This window comes from Tarenaya hassleriana, unplaced genomic scaffold, assembly GCF_000463585.1.
Source record: "Tarenaya hassleriana unplaced genomic scaffold, ASM46358v1 Cleome25, whole genome shotgun sequence".
Lineage (NCBI taxonomy): Eukaryota > Viridiplantae > Streptophyta > Magnoliopsida > Brassicales > Cleomaceae > Tarenaya > Tarenaya hassleriana.
In genome coordinates this window covers 41,869-61,789 of record NW_010965775.1, presented here as the reverse complement: position 1 = coordinate 61,789, position 19,921 = coordinate 41,869, and the positions used below count along the sequence as shown (strand labels likewise).

The 19,921-nt window shown below is 40.5% G+C and overlaps 2 protein-coding genes and 1 long non-coding RNA gene across 4 annotated transcripts in view; 1 reads left to right on the top strand and 2 right to left on the bottom strand.

Moving 5' to 3' along the window:
• Window positions 1-9,065: 9,065 nt before the first annotated feature.
• LOC104816143 (5' exonuclease Apollo) lies at window positions 9,066-11,028 on the top strand. Its single transcript, XM_010544813.2, has 4 exons — window positions 9,066-9,402; window positions 9,491-9,690; window positions 9,777-9,884; window positions 10,183-11,028. The coding sequence occupies exons 1-4, from the start codon at window positions 9,111-9,113 to the stop codon at window positions 10,714-10,716; spliced, it is 1,134 nt and encodes a 377-aa protein (XP_010543115.1). The 5' UTR covers window positions 9,066-9,110; the 3' UTR covers window positions 10,717-11,028.
• A 1,675-nt stretch (window positions 11,029-12,703) lies between these two features.
• LOC104816142 lies at window positions 12,704-14,721 on the bottom strand. Of its 2 annotated transcripts, XR_772238.2 has the most exons (5): window positions 14,396-14,721; window positions 14,044-14,308; window positions 13,833-13,939; window positions 13,424-13,724; window positions 12,704-13,350 (listed from the first exon to the last, which is right to left on the bottom strand). It is a non-coding gene; the product is annotated as an uncharacterized LOC104816142 (long non-coding RNA). The 2 variants fall into 2 exon arrangements; XR_772237.2 differs by having other exon boundaries at window positions 13,833-14,308; window positions 14,396-14,718.
• Window positions 14,722-15,808: 1,087 nt separating this feature from the next.
• The window catches only part of LOC104816140 (CTP synthase), a 4,552-nt gene continuing 439 nt past the window's right edge, over window positions 15,809-19,921 (bottom strand). Inside the window, exons 2-21 of the mRNA XM_010544812.1 lie at window positions 19,639-19,718; window positions 19,447-19,533; window positions 19,300-19,350; window positions 19,102-19,219; window positions 18,953-19,009; window positions 18,772-18,836; window positions 18,600-18,683; window positions 18,455-18,505; window positions 18,269-18,331; window positions 18,109-18,155; window positions 17,902-17,971; window positions 17,752-17,814; window positions 17,516-17,605; window positions 17,371-17,409; window positions 17,074-17,301; window positions 16,899-16,984; window positions 16,771-16,819; window positions 16,566-16,646; window positions 16,378-16,471; window positions 15,809-16,297 (exon numbers count right to left, since the gene is read on the bottom strand). Coding sequence (XP_010543114.1) covers window positions 16,107-16,297; window positions 16,378-16,471; window positions 16,566-16,646; window positions 16,771-16,819; window positions 16,899-16,984; window positions 17,074-17,301; window positions 17,371-17,409; window positions 17,516-17,605; window positions 17,752-17,814; window positions 17,902-17,971; window positions 18,109-18,155; window positions 18,269-18,331; window positions 18,455-18,505; window positions 18,600-18,683; window positions 18,772-18,836; window positions 18,953-19,009; window positions 19,102-19,219; window positions 19,300-19,350; window positions 19,447-19,533; window positions 19,639-19,718 — 1,694 coding nt within the window. The 3' untranslated portion in view covers window positions 15,809-16,106. The remainder of the gene's footprint in view (window positions 16,298-16,377; window positions 16,472-16,565; window positions 16,647-16,770; window positions 16,820-16,898; window positions 16,985-17,073; window positions 17,302-17,370; window positions 17,410-17,515; window positions 17,606-17,751; window positions 17,815-17,901; window positions 17,972-18,108; window positions 18,156-18,268; window positions 18,332-18,454; window positions 18,506-18,599; window positions 18,684-18,771; window positions 18,837-18,952; window positions 19,010-19,101; window positions 19,220-19,299; window positions 19,351-19,446; window positions 19,534-19,638; window positions 19,719-19,921) is intronic.

Here is a 19,921-nt window from a genome sequence, read left to right as displayed (position 1 = left end):
AGCTGGAAGAGTTCCAGACGGCCAGACCGTCCGTTCCAAGTCTGGAACGGACGGTCCAGCCATGATGTTCGTTCGTTCTGCTGAGGAACGGACCAACCGTTCCGCAAAAGGCCAGACCGTCCGGTCCAGGTGTAGACCGGACGGTCCAGGCATCAAGACCGTCCGTTCTGCGAGGGACAGCGGAACGTCCGTTCCACGTGGAAAGCCAGACCGTCCGGTCCAAGACTTAGACCGGACGGTCCCGACTTTCGGGCAGATTTCCTATTTCGCGTTTTAAGGGTTTTGGGCAACTCTAATTAATGTGAGAGCCGCCACAAACCCTAGAGAATGAACCTCAGACGTCCAAGACACTCATTAGAGCTTAGAGAAGCTTGATTTTGAGTTCTAGTGATTGGAATATCGATTCCAAGTCAAGGACATCGGTTTTCTCTTCACAAATCCTAGCAGATACGTTCCAAAGCGTTGGAATTCATCCCGCCGGTGTGGATACGTGTAGAGGAGTTGTGCTTTCAACTCTTGGTGATTAAAACAGGCCCTGGATCGATTGATACTTCCAGATCTTGAAAGAACGAGGTAAGTATTCGAATCCCACGACGATATACACGATTGTTCGGGTTATTACACAATTGGTTTTGTGTGACGTTTGGCTAGGTTTAGATCTTTCCTTCCGCTGCGTGAAACCTAGAATCCAAACCCTAGATCGATGAGATCGCATGCTAGAAACCCGAAGGGAACCCAACACATTTTAGCACATAAACCCTGAAATATATATTGGTGACTAACTTTTTATATTCAAGGCGATGGACCTCCGAGAACATGATGATTGTTGGAAGAAGTTATGGGTTCCATGTAATTTTCAAGGATACGTTTTGGTTAGATGTTATATATGGTTGGATGTTATCTTCAGACAAATTATGTTGTTTTAGACTCGGTTAATGTTGGTTGGACAAATTATGTTGTTTTAGACACGATTAATGTTGGTCTGTTGAATTATGTTGTTTTAGACATGTAATGTTGGAATGAATGCTAGTGTTGGATTTATCTACATGCGTTGGATCATAATGTTAGTTCCGACAAATTATGTTATGTTGGAACACTATCCAATCCGACAATACATACAACAATACAAAAGGGGTTCAAACTACAACAACAAAACCATTGTTTCATACAACTTCATCCGACATATGCAAATCCAATACAAAAGGGGTTCAAACTATAAAAGTCACAAAATAAGTTGTCAATCGTCATAAATACATCTAAAATTTAAAACCTAGATATACCATAGTAGTACAAATACATAACAACCCAAAGATAAATACAAACTTGTATATGTAGTCTTCCATTTTATCCACTTTAGCTTTGTAGTTTTGCAACTCCATTGACAAGACTTCGATTTTGTCCACTTTACCTTTGTAGATTTCAACTCGATTGTCAATACTTCGATTTTTTTTCTCTTAGGCAATGTAGTTTTGCACTTTCTTTTCAATGTCTTCCAATTTTTCCATTTCCCCTTGTAGTGTATGATAGTCACTTTTCAAATCCTCAATTTCTTCGATCATATCTTCATTGCCCCATTTGAATATGCATTGGTTCCCATAAAACAAAATGAAAACAATATCTCTTAATGTCGGCATCCAAAACAAATATTTATACCGCAATAACCATTCTTTAATGATTAAAATATTGTCGAAGAAGAAGATGTAACAAGTTGACACATGTTCTGATCAATCTGAGTTAAAAGCAAGAATATCTTGATTGATATCTCGTCCAGTTATGGTAATATCCTAGAACTACAATATTGGCTATCTAGGATCTCTTCATATATATGTATTTCCCTTTTTACATTTGTCTTTTCCTTAAATCTTGTTTGTAATATACTAGTTACCTTAGGATCAAGTTCTTCTTCTCTATTTAGGTTGTACAGATTCAGAATTTCAATATAGAAGAAACAGAGCATTATACAACTTTGGTCTCTTAAGTCTATCTCGGCATTATACTGGCCGCTATCTCTCTCTCATTCTCTATAATTTACATGGTATCAGAGCCTCTCGGGGCCTGAAACTTTCATCGCTTTCTTTATTTTTCCGTCTTGCCATACTTTCAGAATCTTTGATAATGGACACTTCTGTTGTCAAAATCATTCTTGTCACTCTCACTGGTGACAATTATCTCAGTTGGTCGAGGTCTGCCAAGATGTTTCTGAAAAGTAAAGGATGGTGGGATCATGTCATCACCACCAAGGAACTCAATGAAACATCTGCAGCACCTCTGTCAGAACAAAACCTGAAGTGGTTGCAGGAAGATCACACGGTGGTCACAGTCCTGCAAAGCTCTTTTGAGGCATCGATCCTGGCATCTTTCAATCACATTGAGTATGCCAAACTCCTTTGGGATACTCTTAAGGATTTGTTTGGGAACATATCCAATATTAGCATGATCTATGAGGTAAAAAGCAAGATATATTCTCTACGTCAGGAGGAAAAGTCGTTTCAAACATTACTTGGAGAATTCACGGCTTTGTGGTCGGAATTCAGAGAACTCAGAGCCCCTCCCACTGATAAGACCGAACTGGAGCACCATGAGCAAGACAAAATCTTTGCTCTGCTGTTTGCACTCAACGACTCCTACATAACTCTCATTCAATCCATATTATGGGAGAGGAGGAAATATACATGGATTTATCACCGGGACTACAACAATCTCTTGGAGGAAATAAGGTGTGCAAGCTCAAAAAGGCACTATACGGCCTTAAACAATCTCCTCGCCAATGGTATGCTAAGCTACATGAAGCCTTAATCAACCATGACTTCAAGAGGAGTGAAGGAAAGAGTCTCTTCTCTGGAACAAGTGAGATTGCACACAAAGATGTCCAATACAAGTCAGCAAATGAACGCAAATCTTACTACTGTGATCATTGCAAGCGTAAGGGGCACTCGAAGGACAAATGTTGGAGTCTATATCCACACCTCAAGCCTCAAAGGTATGCTACCTCTAGACCTTCTTTTGAAAAGGCCAGATTAGCAGGAGAACATCCATCTGACGAAGGCCAGATCACCTTGGACACTGCCTTCAAAACATCAACTGGTGAATATGTCACCAAACTGGATCTAGAGGCAATGATGCAGAATTTCACCTCAAATATCTCCAAAATTATTGCCTCCAAGGATCTCGGTAATGTATCTCTAACTTCTATTACTGGTAATGATGTGATAATTGATTCTAGAGAAACTAGTCACATGATTTACAATCAAAAATTGCTATCGAATCTGACAAATGCATCAGGATCTGTCTCAGTAGCTAACGGACATCAAGTACCAATTAAAGGAATTGGAAAACTGAAACTTTGTAACTCTGAGACAGAAGCTTTATATGTTCCACATTTTACCAACAATCTATTGTCCGTTTATAAAGTGGCTAAAGATCTCGATTGCAAAGCAGTTTTTGGTCCTAACGGTGTTTACTTTCAGGATATTAAAACAGGGAAGATTATCGCTCACGGAAGAACTGCCAATGGACTGTATCTTCTCGAACTGAAATCCAAACCTGCAGAAGTAGCATTAAACTCAATCTGGCATGCCAGATTGGGTCACCCTCACTCTCAAGCTTTAAAAATTTTATTTCCCAATGTTGTTTTTTATCACAATAACTGTGAAGCTTGCATTTTAGGCAAGCATTGCCGAGCTGTATTTCCTGTTTCGAAAACAACTTATGAAAACTGTTTTGATCTAGTGCATTCAGATGTGTGGTCTTCTCCTTGTGCTTCTAGAGAAAATTACAAATATTTTATGAGTTTCATTGATGAAAAGTCCAAATACACATGGCTAACAATGTTGAAAACGAAAGGCAAAGTATTTGATGCTTTTCTTAGGTTTCATGCATACATCAGAATGCAATACGGCGCAAACCTGAAGTGTTTCCGATCAGACAACGGAGGAGAATACATCAACTCTCGGTTCAAGGATTACTTTGCAACTCAGGACATTGAACATCAATCATCGTGCGCCCATACGCCTCAGCAGAATGGCGTAGCAGAGAGGAAAAATAGGCATCTCATGGAAGTTGCCAGAGCTTTGATGTTCCACAGACATGTACCTAAGCGGTTCTGATGTGATGCTGTTATGACAGTTTGCTATCTGATTAACAGATTACCCACCAAAGTGCTGCAGAATTTATCTCCCTTTGAGGTACTTAACCAAACTCGTCCCTATGTTGACTTCCTTAAAATCTTTGGATATATGTGTTATGTTCTTGTCCCAGAAAGCCAGAGAAACAAGCTGGATCTTAAGAGTATCAGATGTGTGTTTCTTGGTTATTCAACAAGACAAAAGGGTTATAAGTGCGAACCCAACACCAGACGTCTATATGTATCAAGGGATGTAAGATTCTTGGAAGATGTCAGTTATTTTAATAACAGAGAATGGCAAGAACTAGAAGCTGTCACAGAACCTGGACCAGACTATTCTAATACTCTCAAGTTGTTGTTGAATGAAGAGGAAGCTCGATCTCAGCAATCTGACAGAGATGAACAGTTTCGCGAGGACTCAAATACAGACACAACCTCTGAACCAGGTAACACATACAACCCTCAGACCTCTGCTGAAGTTAATCTGCCTAATATCGAGAACAGGGGAGAAGAAGTACCAGACCAGATTCATCATGAATCTGACCACACAGACATTGATCTCACATCAGCTCTACATCCTCCTACTAATCCGACAAGGGGCATCAGACTTGCCAGATCCTCAACCATTCCATTACGCAGAAGTTCCAGATCAAGGAAACCAACATACAAGTTGATCCAAAACAACAATGGCTATACGGTAACACACCCAATTCAACAGTTCTGTACCATAAGTCATTTGCCTACTATTCATCAAACATTCTTGAGCAAACTAGACGAGGATACAGAACCTCAAACATTCGAAGAAGCCAATCAACAAGAGGTATGGCAGAAAGCAATGGCAGAGGAGATCTCGGCCTTACAAAGAAATGAGACATGGGACATTGTCACTCTTCCAGAACACAAACAAACAGTGGGATGGAAGTGGATATTCAAAATCAAATATCACAGCAACGGAGAAATCGAAAGACACAAAGATCGGTTAGTAGCTAAAGGCTACACCCAAACATATGGAGAGGACTACAATGATACATTTGCACCCGTAGCCAAACTACTAACTGTAAGAGTCATTCTTTCAATTGCTACTAACTTGAATTGGCAGCTTTGGAAAATGGATGTGAAAAACGCATTCCTCCAAGGAGATCTTGAGGAGGAAATATACATGGATTTATCACCGGGACTACAACAATCTCTTGGAGGAAATAAGGTGTGCAAGCTCAAAAAGGCACTATACGGCCTTAAACAATCTCCTCGCCAATGGTATGCTAAGCTACATGAAGCCTTAATCAACCATGACTTCAAGAGGAGTGAAAGTGATCACTCCTTATTCACATTCACATCCGAGAGAGGTATTGTTGTTCTATTAGTATATGTAGATGATATTATCATCTCAGGAAACGATGTCAATGGTATAGAACACAATAAACAACTCTTACATTGCTCTTTTGATATCAAAGATTTGGGTGAACTAACGTACTTCCTTGGCATAGAAGTGAATCGATCGAATAATGGATTATTCCTTTCCCAACGGAAGTATACACTTGATCTCTTAAGTAGTGCAGGAAAATTGGGAGCTAAACCATTCAAGACTCCTATCGAAGCTGGTTACAAGTATCTACCGGAGGGGGAACCAATAGAAGACCCCGAACGCTATCGGAAAATTGTCGGTAAGCTCATATACTTGACTATTACACGCCCTGACTTGTCATTTGCTGTTGGACAGGTTAGTCAATTTATGCATGCTCCGCTTCATCGACATTGGACCATGGTTGAGCGGATCTTGAAGTACCTCAAAGGTGCCCCCGGGAAAGGAGTATGGATGAACCGAAACAATCGAGTTGACATTGTGAGATACTGCGATGCGGATTGGGCTGGAGACCAACAAGATAGGAAATCAACCTCGGGATACTGCACTTTCATTGGAGGGAATCTCACCACTTGGAAGAGCAAGAAACAAAACGTTGTTGCTCGATCCAGTGCCGAGGCAGAATATCGTGCAATGGCTACGGCTACGAGTGAGATCATTTGGCTCAAAGCCTTACTCGGAGACCTTGGTATTCATTCAGACAGTCCAATACCTCTGTTCTGCGATAATCAAGCGGTAATCCACATTGTCGCCAATCCCGTGTTCCATGAACGAACCAAGCACATCGAGATAGATTGTCACTTCGTTCATGAAAAGGTTACATAATGAATCATATCGACTCCATACACTAGAAGCGAAAATCAACTCGCAGATTTGTTCACCAAAGCTCCAAACGCCAAGAACCATGAAGCCACACTCTCCAAGCTTGGACTTGTCGATCCCCACAAGCCAAGCTTGAGGGGGAATGTCGAAGAAGATGTAACAAGCTGACACATGTTCTGATCAATCTGAGTTAATAGAAAGAATATCTTGACTGATATCTCGTCCAGTTATGGTAATATCCTAGAACTACAATCTTGGCTATCTAGGATCTCTTCATATATAAGTATTTCCCTTTTTACATTTGTCTTTTCCTTAAATCTTGTTTGTAATATACTAGTTACCTTAGGATCAAGTTCTTCTTCTTTATTTAGGTTGTACAGATTCAGAATTTCAATATAGAAGAAACAGAGCATTATACAGCTTTGGTCTCTTAAGTCTATCTCGGCATTATACTGGCCGCTATCTTTGTCTCTCATTCTCTATAATTTACAAATATACCTCTTGATTTGCACATCGGAAAAAAGTCTTCCGGGATTGTTTTGGGTTTTTGAAGTCAATCTCACGATATGACCTTCACATTCGCATTGCTGTGGGAATTCTTTATGCGGGCTAGCGTTTGCTTTTGTGAAATTTGAACTCCCACTACATTTTGAAGTTCCTTCCGATTTATAACTCATTCTACATATTTATATTCAACATTTTAACGTTACACCGATGGATCACTTTCTATATCTATCCTGGGTATACTACATTCCACAAATTCAACTCCCACTATGCATCTAGTTGTGCAACTATCGAAGCTATGAACCCATAACTATCGAAACAATGAACTATCGAACTATCGAAAGTTTCCCAGGTCATCGGTTTATCTAGTTTTATCAAACAATCTACCTGCAAATTTCTTGTACCTAACAAGCGAAAACTGAGATGAAATCGCCGGAGGAGTCGCGCAGTAGTCACTAGCCACCGGAGTTCTTGCGCCGAAAGCTGATGAGTCGTCGAGCAGAGGAGGAGAGGATGTGAGGAGAGGAGAGTCGTCGGCGAACGACGAGCACCACTGAGACCGTCAGATGCGACCGTCGACCGGACCGGAGGAACCTTCGAACAGAGGAGGAAAGGAGAGGAGGAGAGCTGAAAGGAAAATTCGAAATTTTTGTCCATCGAAACCCTAAATTCTTTTTTTTTAAATCTGATTAAATAAACGGGCATTTTACTGAGATGACCGACTAGGGTCGCACGAATTTGAGAGGTACACCTCCGAAAACATAAGGTATTAAATTTTTTTGAAAAGACGGTATACCCTTAATGAATCCGTGTAATTTGTTCGGTCGAAAACAACTTTGTTATTGCGACTTCGTAATTAATTCTAAATATAGTTGCAATTGATTCTAAACAAGGTGACAAAAAATTCATCTATCAATTTTTTAAAATAACTACGTTTTTTTTTACCACCTTCATATTCATACTATCATAACTACTTCTTATTTTAGTTGTATATTAGTTATACTTTAGTCGTAATAAAGTCGCAAAAAAATGAAAAAAAAAAAGATATTTCAGACATTTTCAACTGAAAAGTGGTATAAAAGTAAAAAAAAAAAATTTATCTTTTTAAGCGAAATTACTGCTTGCGACCCAAGTGGTTCATTTGAGTAAAATATCCTAAATAAACACCATAATTGATATTTAAACCGTTTTGAGTGAACCGATTGAATGACGTGTGAGGTGACGTGTCTCATGATATGGCTAATTTTTTGAGATGGCATGCTATGTCAATATCTGGATGCAGAGTGACACCGGAAATTCTCTTTCGGAAAATTGTAATTTAATTTATCTTTTTACGTGGATCACTGGAAAAAATTGAAATCAAATGGATGTATTGATTTTTATTAAATTGGTGTGGGTTATGAAATAAAATAAAATTTCAATACTTTCATTTAATATCATATTTATAAAAATCATTGCCTGATGTAATTCAGTTTTGCTCATTTTCTTCGTGCAAAACTATCCGAAAATCTATTTTAAAAGAAGGTTTTCACTTTTGATTCTTTTCCCTACCAATTAGGGGTGTAAAATGGGCGGGTTGGGCCGGGTTCGAGCCGGGCTTAGTTCGGCTTCGAATTTTTTGGACGGGTCAGCCCGTCCATTTATTTTTCGGGTTTATGATCGGTGGCCCGGAATCCGACCCTATAGGGCTTCGAGCGGGTTCGGACCGGATTTCGGGTTTTTTCTATTTAATAAAAAAATAAATATTAATATATAATAATAATAATAATAATAATAATAATAATAATAATAACAATAATAATAATAATTTAACAATTTTTAAAAAAACAATAACAAATTTTCGTCCATATCAATTATAATTAAAAAAATTAAATTTAATATAAATATATATATATAAATTAATTAAACCAAAATCTAATTAAATTGTTTAATAATATATATATATATATAATAAGTTTAATATATATTAATCAAATTGCTTTGAAATATAAATATATATACATATAACATACAAATAAAAGTTTTATAGAATGTTATGTGGTATTAAATCTCAAATGAATAATATAATATTTTTTCGGGTTAAATGGACGGGGCGGGTGAATTTCGGGGCGAACTCGATTCGGTCTTAACTTTTTCGGATCGAGTGGATCCGTCTATTTATTTACCAGATCTATATTATTAGGTCCAGCGTTTAATTTTTCGGACGAGTTTCGGGTCGGGCTTCGGGTGGTATTGACACCCCTGGTACCAATATATCCTAGATTTAGAAGAAGACATACACACACTCGGTGGTGGGGAATGGAGAGCGGATTGATATCGGTGGATCGGTGGAAGAGAGGTAGCGAAGCATACTTCCTGACTCACATGCACTCGGACAACACGAGAGGCCTCTGCTCCAAATGGTCCAATGGCCCTCTCTTCTGCTCTCCCACCACTGCTTCTCTTTTTCCCTCTCGGTTTCCCGCCTTCGATCTCTCCTTGATCCGCGTCGTCACTCTCTCCTCTTGGATCTCCCTTTCCCTCCGAACTCCTGCGTCCGGCGACGCCTTCACCTTCCACTTCATGGCCATTGATGCTCACCACTGTCCTGGTTCATATCGTATTCCATCTCTGCTGTAATGTTGTCCCTCTCCTTGGATTTACTAATTTTGGTCCAGATTCGATTTCTAATTAACTAGGTTCTGTGATGTTCCTGTTTCGGGGGGATTTCGGATGCTTTCTCTACACGGGAGACTTCCGCTGGGACTCGGAGTGTGATGATGCCAAGGCCACCCTCGCCGATGCTATCAACCACTTTCCCGTCGACGTTCTTTACTTGGATAACACTTACTGCAATCCGATCTACAATTTCCCTTCCCGTCATTTGATTGCCCCTCTGGTTCGCTCTTCATTTTTTTTCGTCCAAAAAAAACATTACCCAGAGTTGGCGTTATTGCCCTCTCTTATCATTTTGATTCCTCGCAGGTTGCTGATATAATCGCCTCGCATCCTTCCCATGATATCATCATTGGAGTCGATTCTCTAGGCAAAGAAGAATTGCTCGTTCGCATTTCACGCATTCTGAATACCAAGGTTATATTTAATTTTCATGGAAATGAATATAAAGCTTTCTTCTGTTTATCCTGCCCATACTTGCTCTGATATCCCTGTCGTTCCTTTTATCGTCTGCTCATGATCATGGTATACCATTTGCAACCCTGATAAGCAATGCTTTGTCTGCATCATGTCTGGTTTGAACTTTTGAATCTGTGAATGGGCTATCCTACTCATGCTTGCAGTAAAGGATAATACATCCGGTATTATGATATCCTTGGGGACTTTCAGGTTGATGGAGAATTAATTCCTTTCTTGTTTTTGTTTTCTTCCCTAGATTTGGGTTTGGCCAGAGCGTCTTCACACCATGCATCTTCTTGGATTCAAAGACATATTCACAACTGACACCACTCTGACCAGAGTACGGGCTGTTCCTCGTCAGAGTTTTAGCATTCAGACCCTTGTGGAGCTAAATACGATGTGTCCAACTATTGGCATCATGCCATCTGGCCTCCCATGGGTGAAGAGAACCTATGGAGGAGATGCAAATCTGTCTGGTTCTCTTATAACGGCTAGTTATAATGCAAGAAAGAATACAAATGGCCCCAGGAAAAAAAATTTGCAGACGGTGCATAAATTCCACGATTACATGTATTCAGTCCAGTACTCTGATCATTCATGCTTTGAGGAGATCGGGGATTTCATAAAACTTGTCCAGCCAAAGAGTATGAAAGGAATCGTGGCTTCATCATCTTGCTACGTTGATCCTCTGTACTATTTTGGTCGTATCTGTGGAACTAGCCAGCCTCCAGAGTTGTTGCTAATGAGGCCTCAGCAACGCAGAGGAAACAAAGCAATTCCGAGCTGTTAGGATAAAGTCGTGATTAGATCGGGCAGATTGAAACGAATTCAAAAGGGTCATTCGGCTTTTAAGAGAAACAGGGGAAGGAGGACAGGTGGACGGTTGAAGTGTGCAAAATTTTCTCTCTGACCTCATTCTGGTGGATTGGAAGTGTACCGGTCTCGGTGATACTTTCAACATGTCAATATCGCACAGGCGGAAATGTGTTGGGGGTTTTCACCAAAACGAAAATTCAAATGATACAAACACATATGCTATGGTTGGTTCTTTTATTTTCTTGGTTTTCCGAGAGTTCAAATAGATTCTTCAAAACTATCTAAACGATTGAACGGATTCCCTGAAAACTGGATGAACATGATAGATGTATGGTTGGTAGATTCATTGAATCTGGACTATAGTTAGTTTTGATGTTTTGGCTGTTAGTATTAGTTAGTTAGTAGTTTCGGCAATGAATACAGATTAGATAGAGGAGAAAAGAGAACGCAGTAGTTTCAGAAAGGATTAGGGTTTGTCTGGGGAATGAGAGTTAGGATCCTCTCATAAAACAAGATCATCCAAAGTTGTACTCAGGTTTTCGGTGAGGAATAAAGGCTCGATTTACATTGGAAAGTTGAGTTTCAGATTTTGAACCTTAACAGATTGGTATCAGAGCCCGTCTTCAATCGGAAATGGCAGAAACCCATGAGCAACGAATGGCGCAGTGGGACAGAATAGAGGAAATGTTTTCGAAGCTGTGTCGATGGATGGAGTCCGATCGCGATCGTCGGAATTCGACAACTAGGTCAAATCCGGCGCTAGCAACGGTAGCCGACAAGACGCAGACAAATCGTGATCTAGATCCGCAAATCGATAGCGATCCAGCACCGAAAAACCTTCCGGAGGTTCAAGAGGTGATTCCGCAGCCAAAAGAAGAAGGCGATGTGCAGCAACAGGAACGATTCATAGGAAACAATAGTTCGCACCTCAAGGTGATACCGATCGCGTTCGTCGATCGCGTAGAGGCTAATCATGACCAGAACATGCCGATCGGAGACTTGTCGATTGATCGTGACAAAGTCCCAAAGATGCAGCCAACGGCTGGGTTTACAGATTCAGGTGATGGGGGACTACAGAACAAATCTCTTTCAGATTGATTCATCGGGAAGGCTAATTCACACATGAAGAAGACGACAATTTCGGTGTTCGATGACAGCTTCATTCTGGAATGGGATGTCAAAACCGAAAGGTACTTTGGATTTGGTGGTTGTAATGACAAGGAGATGTCTTACCTAGATTCTACAGGTTTGGCTGGGGAAGCTTTGATGTTGTTCAATGGCCAGAAACAAATTGGGAAGTGCAATGATTGAGAATTTTTTAGACTCTTATGATCGTTGTGGCACTCGTATAGAGCTGAGGAGGAAGACATGTGATGATGCAATTCTTGGTAGAGCTGTGTTTCAGTCAGAGAAAGGGATATTTCGGCGGTTTAGATTGACAAACAATCATATTGGGCAAACAGGACATATCAGAAATTGCGGAAGCATGCCATTGGAAATGAGTTCAAGCCAGCTCCGAATCCAAAACAACTTTTGGCAAACTTGGAATGGCTGGAGGAGCTTAAGCAGATTTTGGCCAGCCATTATACTACGGTCGGAAAGTTAGAAGTTGAAGAGGATTTGAATGAACGAATTCCAGATTCTTGAGGACAAGTTGAAACTCAGGGGGCGGTATTGATAGATGTATGGTTTAGGTGTATGGTTTAGGTAGATTCATTGAATCTGGACGATAGTAAGTATGGGTTGTTTTGGCTGTTAGTATTAGTTAGTTAGTAGTTTCGGCAATGAATAGTTATAAATACAGATTAGATATAGGCGAAAAGAGAATGCCGAAGTTTCAGAAAGGGTTAGGATTTGTTTGGGGAATGAGAGTTAAAATACTCTTATAAAACAAGATCATCCAAAGTTGTATTCAGGTTTTCGGTAAGGAATAAAGGCTCGATTTGTGTTGGAAAATTGAGTTTCAGATTCTGAACCTTAACAGAACACCACCAGTAATTCTGCTCATATTATGTTGTCTGCAGAACAACTAGCATTACACAAGAACAGCTACGGAGTAACAATTACATGACAAAGCAGACAAGGGATTCTTTAACATTACTCCTCTGCATGTCCTGTATAGTGTTTATGCTTGGTTCTCAATAATTTTCAGAGATGGCGTACAAAAACTGAGGCAGAGACGCGATCCTCGGAAGAATATCACTCGGGGACTCGTTCCTAGGGATTGTACCCAACTGCTCATCTTCTTTCGGATTTGCCAATCAAATGCCAAACCCCTTGCTTTCCCCTGCATTCAAGGAACTGCCCTTTTGCAGCAAGAAACAAAGAGAATTCACTATTGACATTATCTGTTCATCTGAGGTAGATACAAGCATTGTATCATTCAGCAGGCACTGGGCAATCTCCCTCGTGGTGACTTTGTTTTGCAGGTTGTCCTCCGAAAACATGGGATTTCCAGATGCCATTGCTTGGGATATGCAGTGTCCAATGCGACTCAACAGATCACTTACAGATGCTGACGGATGGATCCCCGTCGTCGTGCAGTCATCTTGCCCCCATCCCTTCCTCCTGCTGCCCCGAAAGTTCTCAATTGTGCGTGTATCTATCACTAGAATTAGATAAAACTTATGACAATCACAAGCAAAAAAAATGTACATTTGCAGAAGAAGCCCATGGTTTACCTGAGCTAGTTGAAGGAATTGCTAGGCAAACATCCTCTGGAACTCCATTGGAAAACTTGCAGTCATCTACTGAGGAAGGTGTTTGAGTAGCAGGAGCCGTGGATGGAAGACCAATCTCCAGTGTCGGGATACTGGCTGATTCATTAGTATCATCATATAATGAAGATCTGGATTCAAGATATATGGGGACTCTAGAAAGATCTCTGGCTGTTGGCTGAGAAAGTGTAGCTGCGGATCACATTGAATAAGCTTTTCCAAATGCCTGCCTAAGAGACCCGGTGGACACTGCAGGACATGGCACCTAGAGCGAGTGAGCGAAAACATCAGAAACCATACAATCCAATCCCACGGAAACAAAGTAAAAGGAAAAACTCCCTGAGATACAGAGCAGAAGGTGTGATTAACTAACTTATTCAAGCTGGCTTGACCACCAGTGAAACCAGAAGTGGCCTTCCACAAAGTATGTTTCCTTGGCTGAGGATTTGTCTCCCTGGAGAAAAGGGGCGGCCTTGCCAACTGCAAAGAAAATTCACCATCATCGGCAGAAGTGAAGTACCACAACATCCAGGGTGTCGGGTCCATCATGAGAGTAATTGGCTTTGATGGCAACGACATCTGACCACTGTATCTCAATCTTGTTCTCTCGAGACCACCATCAAGCGTTTCCCACACAAGCTTGTGTTTTGCGAAATAACATTTGCCCACCAGGTCCTCCTCGTATCTCAACTTGTACTGCACTCACACGACACGGATTTTCAGTAGTGTTTTGGCCTTGGGAAAGAAGAGAGCTTGAGGAAGTTGAGCTTATCAGTTTGAGGAATTTCGCTGAGAAAGTCTCATCCGAATGAAACCCAAAGGACCCAATCCTCCTCCTTCCACACCACACTGCAACCAACACTCGAATCCCAGTGACCAAACTGATTATTACCGACTAAACCCATCAATATTGTACCATAGATATGCAAGAGGTACCTGCAGAGAAGTGAGCGCCAGGAACTTGGACCGTTTAGGAACGGAAGAAGGGTCGCATGAATCGAGAAACTCCTCCAGCTTCACTTTGCGTCTGGAAGACATCATCTGTACCATTGCTTCTATCAGCGATAGAAGTAATTAGACACCGATTGCCACAACAATCGCCGTCACGCTCTCCTCGTTTTTTACTTGAAAAGTGTGCTGCGAACACGAGAAAAAACACGCGGCATTACCAATATAAAATGACCATACTGCCCCTAATATTCACGGCTCTTGGATCTTATCACGTGCATGAAAACTTCTAAGAGGTTAAATCAAGCCGTTCAGATTGGATAAGCTAGAACGTGGCGTCATCCCGTGGCTCGTTCGTGTTTGGAGGATTATGGTGTCTCATTTGCAAAGTAATTTAATGCATATCTTTTTAAGTCGTAATCAAGTCTTTTGTCGTTTTCTCAATTTGGATTCTTGCTAGCTTTTTTTTATAAAAAAAAGTCCAAGTGGAGCTCGTGAAAGCAATGGAACGGATGGATCCAAATGTTCATAAATATATTTTATTTTTTACCACCGCTAATTAATTCCTTTTGTAACGACAGGAATCTTCCTTTTTGTATCTCAAGGACGATAGACTTCAAAAAGTGGGACGAGATGTTTATAAGTAGAGGGTTGGGGCTTTTTCTATCTGGTTTCGATTTCACTTCTACGAATTTTTTGAATATTATCTTGGTTTTGATTACGCAAGGTTTGTATTCGTGGTTGAAGTCTTTATCCGAAAATATATTTATTCGTAAAAAATTTCGAAATTTCGTAGATTAAAGTGTTTCGAAAATTTGACGCAAAAATATACCTAAATAATATTATAAAGAATAAAGTAAAATTAAATAATTTGATTCTTATCTATAATGTTTCGAAAAAAATTGATCCAGGTTTTTGGTCTCCTTGCGTTTGTGGAATATCGCGAGACCGGATAATGAAAATTCCATGAATCTCGAATAAAAAAAGGTCTACTCCTTGGAAGAAAAAATCTTTTTATTTGCAACGTTTTCATAGCAAACGTTGGCCTTAAGAAGTAACCTCCTCATGTAAGTCACAATTTGGTCTTTAACATCTGCCCCGATATTAACCTCAACTTAAGGAAATCGGCTTAATTAATGTTATATGTTCGTTCCCCTATCATGCATGCCGCCGGTATCATCCGCAAGCTTCAATGTGTTCTTTCATCCATGAATCTGAAAAAGGCGCCATTTGACCCCCCCAAAATACCATATAACTGTTGTATACATTTTGAACAAGTTGGACGACAGGCATCACTCCTACAACATTACTTCTAACATGACAGCATAGCCGGAGCTTGTACATGATTTAGAGAATGGCTAGTTAGTGTCCCCATTAGACGACAAGCAGCAGACGATCACATTAGGGAAGAGAAGCGTTTTTCATTGATAATTAAAAAAAACAGTTGCTTCATCATGCTGCAGTATTATTTACTGCCAACAGATGTTGAGCACTCGTCCTTTAGGGCCATCCAAAGGCAAAGACACGGAATCCATGTCGCCCCACCACAACTCCTAACGGTATACCCAAAGCCTTTCCTCAAAACTCTGAAACACTCAGCAGCTGTACAAGTAGAGATACTACTGATTGTCCACGATAAAGCTCTTAACTCAAGCCAAAACCACGAGAGACTGAACATCGTCCATCAACACTGATGTTTTCAATCATGGTGAATCCCGTTTCCATTGCTATATACATCCGGTGCCCCTCTCCACGACCTGCCCACACCTCTGTTTTGATAGACTTTAGCCTTTGGTGTTCCATTCGCAACTCCATTTGCCAATACTTTGTCCCCTTGGCCACTTGTTCTCACAACAGCTTCTAAACACCCAGACGCCGCTGCAATGAGACCTGCGTGCAATTTAATTACACCTTTCAGTTGACAAGATCTAAGAGAAACTATCTAAGATCTGGAAATGGTGAAAAGTCACCTAGGAAAACTGCAGATGGTTTTCCAGGTCTAGACTTGAATTCAGGGTGGAACTGAACACCCATAAAGTATGGATGACTAGGTAATTCTACAATCTGCACAACAGCAAGCCAGCATAATGATGAGATACAAGGTAAATAAAACTTGCATTCAATATTCCAGGCCTAGATGCTAACACAGGTATGTTACCTCCATACGCCGCCCAGTCTCATCCTTGCCAACAAACGAGAGGCCAGCCTTCTCGATTTCTGTTGTCATGTCTGGGTTTACCTGCAAAAGAGTGCAAGTCTCTTTAAATTCCTGGGATGACATCCTTAAACCCCCCACCCCCCAAAAAAAAACAGAGAAGAAAGGAGGATCTGCATTGCCACTGATGCACGGGAAACATTACTACCTCATATCTGTGTCGGTGTCGCTCATCGACAAACTTAGCATTACCATACCTACAAAGATGGGCATGAAAAGTTTAAGAGGCAATGAAAATGAATCATACATGTTATACAGAGAGAGTCATGTCCTTACAACTTAGCAGATATGCAATCAGCAACCTGAAAGTAAGTCCTTCTCGACCCTAACCGCATAGTGCCCCCCATATGAGTTTTGGATCCCTAAATAAAGAGAACAAGTTTAGATTAAAGTCTTGGAACAATAGAAAGCAGTCAAACGAGAAGAGCTATATGGGTATGGCTCCAGAAACCTCTGGCATAAATATGACACAAGGACTTGAAGTTTCAGGATCAAACTCCGTGCTATTTGCATCATGCAAACCAAGAACTGAGCGGGCAAACTCGACAACAGATAATTGCATTCCCAGACATATCCCCAAGAATGGAACCTTGTTCTCACGAGCATACTTTATAGCAAGTATCTTTCCCTGCACTCCTCTATCACCAAACCCTCCTGGTACAAGAATACCATCGGAACCCTGCAAAAGGGCAACACTAAATGGAACATATGTATCAATAGGGCCATGCTCCATTAAAAAATTTCTTACCTTCAAAAGACTCCATGCAGCCATGTGAACATTCGGCGCCTGCAATTGCCATCATATCATTAGCAAGTTTTACAAAAAGTAAGGACATGTAAGGAAGTTTTTTCCATTATTGTAATACTGCGACAGAACTACTGACAATACTGACCTCTACCATAGCAGTCTCTTCGAGGTCACAAGCTGCAACCCACTCTATTACAAGCTTCCTGCGACATGCAACAGAAGCATGCAAAAGGGCCTGCAGTGAAAAGCGTGCCAGAAAGCTCAACTATTATAATCCTCAATACTATTACATATAACTCCCAACATCCACCTGTGAATGACGTAAGGCAGAAAACAGAAGTTGGGCTAAAATTTGTACTTATTTTACAGTTACCTACTCACCTTCAACACAGAGAGGTATGAATCACTTAGTCCTGTGTACTTTCCAACCATGGCAATTCTGACCTGAAATATATAGCCAAATAGAATAATATGTGATTCACATTAAAAAAGCAGGCTGAGTATGGAAAATATTCAGAAACCACTACTAACAGGATCCTGCAGTGTGTCATAAACTCTGGTTCTTGCTGTCCACTCAGTCAAGTCAGGGTCCATGGCATTGCTGTAATCATACCAATTGATTACTAACAGAAAGGCATGATAAATAAACTGCAGTCTCAAACCATGACACAAAGAACAAACACAGAAAAGACTTTACACAAAGAGAAGAAATATAGAGAAGGTGATCCAAAGACAAACCAAAGGAGGTTCAATTCTTTCAGGATCGCGTCATGAGCCTTTTGATCCTGTTGAAGATGAAGTTAACACCAAAAGTCAAAAAGAAACACAATCAGCATACCAACAAGCTTCAGGGATACTATAGACAGAGCACAGAAATAATAAAGAGATGTTTAATTACTCTTAAAAGCAGTGGAACATGCCAAATATTTGGAACATCGTAGAGAGTTACAATATTCTCCTCCTAGAAAGACATGGGGAAAAACAAAGAGCAACCAGTTTTCTCTCAGAAAAGGCACGAGAAAGGTTGTGGTGCTAGTGAGATGGTTTTATAAGAAAATGAATGAAGAATCGTTATCACAGATACCGGCACATGGCAAAATTGAGAGAGTTTTGCCTTGACATTGTCTTCAAGTGCCTGTTACAGTAAAAGAACAGGGGGAAAACAGAAATCCATGGTTAAAACCAACATCTAGAACAAAGGATAGTCGTGGTGACCATTTATGAGATACCTTTGTGCTCCGACACGCTAGAATATTTGGCGTCAAACCAAGGCTCCTGAGTCCTCGCACGCTATGCTGGGTTGGTTTTGTCTTCTGCAACACAAGTTTTCACATAAAATTGTTACGCATCAATGCAAGAGATGACCCAAACAATAGATAATTGGAAACCATAGAAATATACCTGTTCACCAACAACACTAAGAACAGGCACGAGGCTGACATGAACCAAGCAGAAATTTCCAGGTCCTAGAACAATCATATGGACGCCGGTAAAGAAACTAGCTTTACGGGAAGAAGGTATCCCACAATATTCACTAACAAAATGCTCCGAATATCAAACGAATATAGAGCACAGGCCTCACCTACTCTATAAGAGAACTGACCAAGGGCTTCAATAAAGGGCATAGATTCAATATCACCTGGGACATAACAGAAATAAAGTTTGTGTTTCGTTGTAACTAAATATGATAAACAGTAGCCATGAAAGGCGGTATCTGCCCGTGAAAATTACCTATAGTCCCACCCAATTCAATTACGCAGACATCTGGAGAACCTTCTTTTCCGTCCACAGGAACATTAGCTACGCGCTCTATCCATTCTTGGATGGCATCGGTAATATGTGGAACAACCTAAGAGATGTAAAAGCTCAGTTTAGACGCCAAATCCAATTAGAGCCGGAGAAGTTAAGAACAGCATAAATGTACAAAACCTGTACGGTCTTTCCGAGATAGTCCCCCTTCCTTTCCTTGTCAATGACTGACTGCAGGAAATCAGAGGCACAATCTTAGCACCTTGGTACTGTAAGAAAGCTTACATAAAATACTTGACCTACTCAACTGATGAGGTGATATTTTACCTGATATATCTTTCCGGTGGTTATATTGTTGTCACGGGTTAACGTGCTGTCTAGAAACCGTTCATAGTTTCCAAGGTCCAGGTCCACCTAAACGTGAGTTCAAGTTCATCAAGGCGGGATGGAAAAGTAATAAATGAGAACGGGAGCAGATAAACACAAGACGTAATAATAACAGAAAAGCTGGTGCGTTACCTCCCCACCATCATCCAATACAAATACTTCTCCATGCTCAAAGGGAGACATCGTCCCCGCATCAGTATTAAGATAAGGGTCTGCAGGAAATCAGAGGCTTAAACAGATTAGCTTGAAAACCCACAAATAGTATATGCAATCTTTAGTTAGAGGAGTCAAGAAAAAAAAATCGTATAACTTGAACACTGAAAGCTGAAAGAGGGGAAGGGTGTGAAATCTTAGTAGCAGAGAAAAAAAAAAGAATATCTTGATTGATATCTCGTCCAGTTATGGTAATATAGAT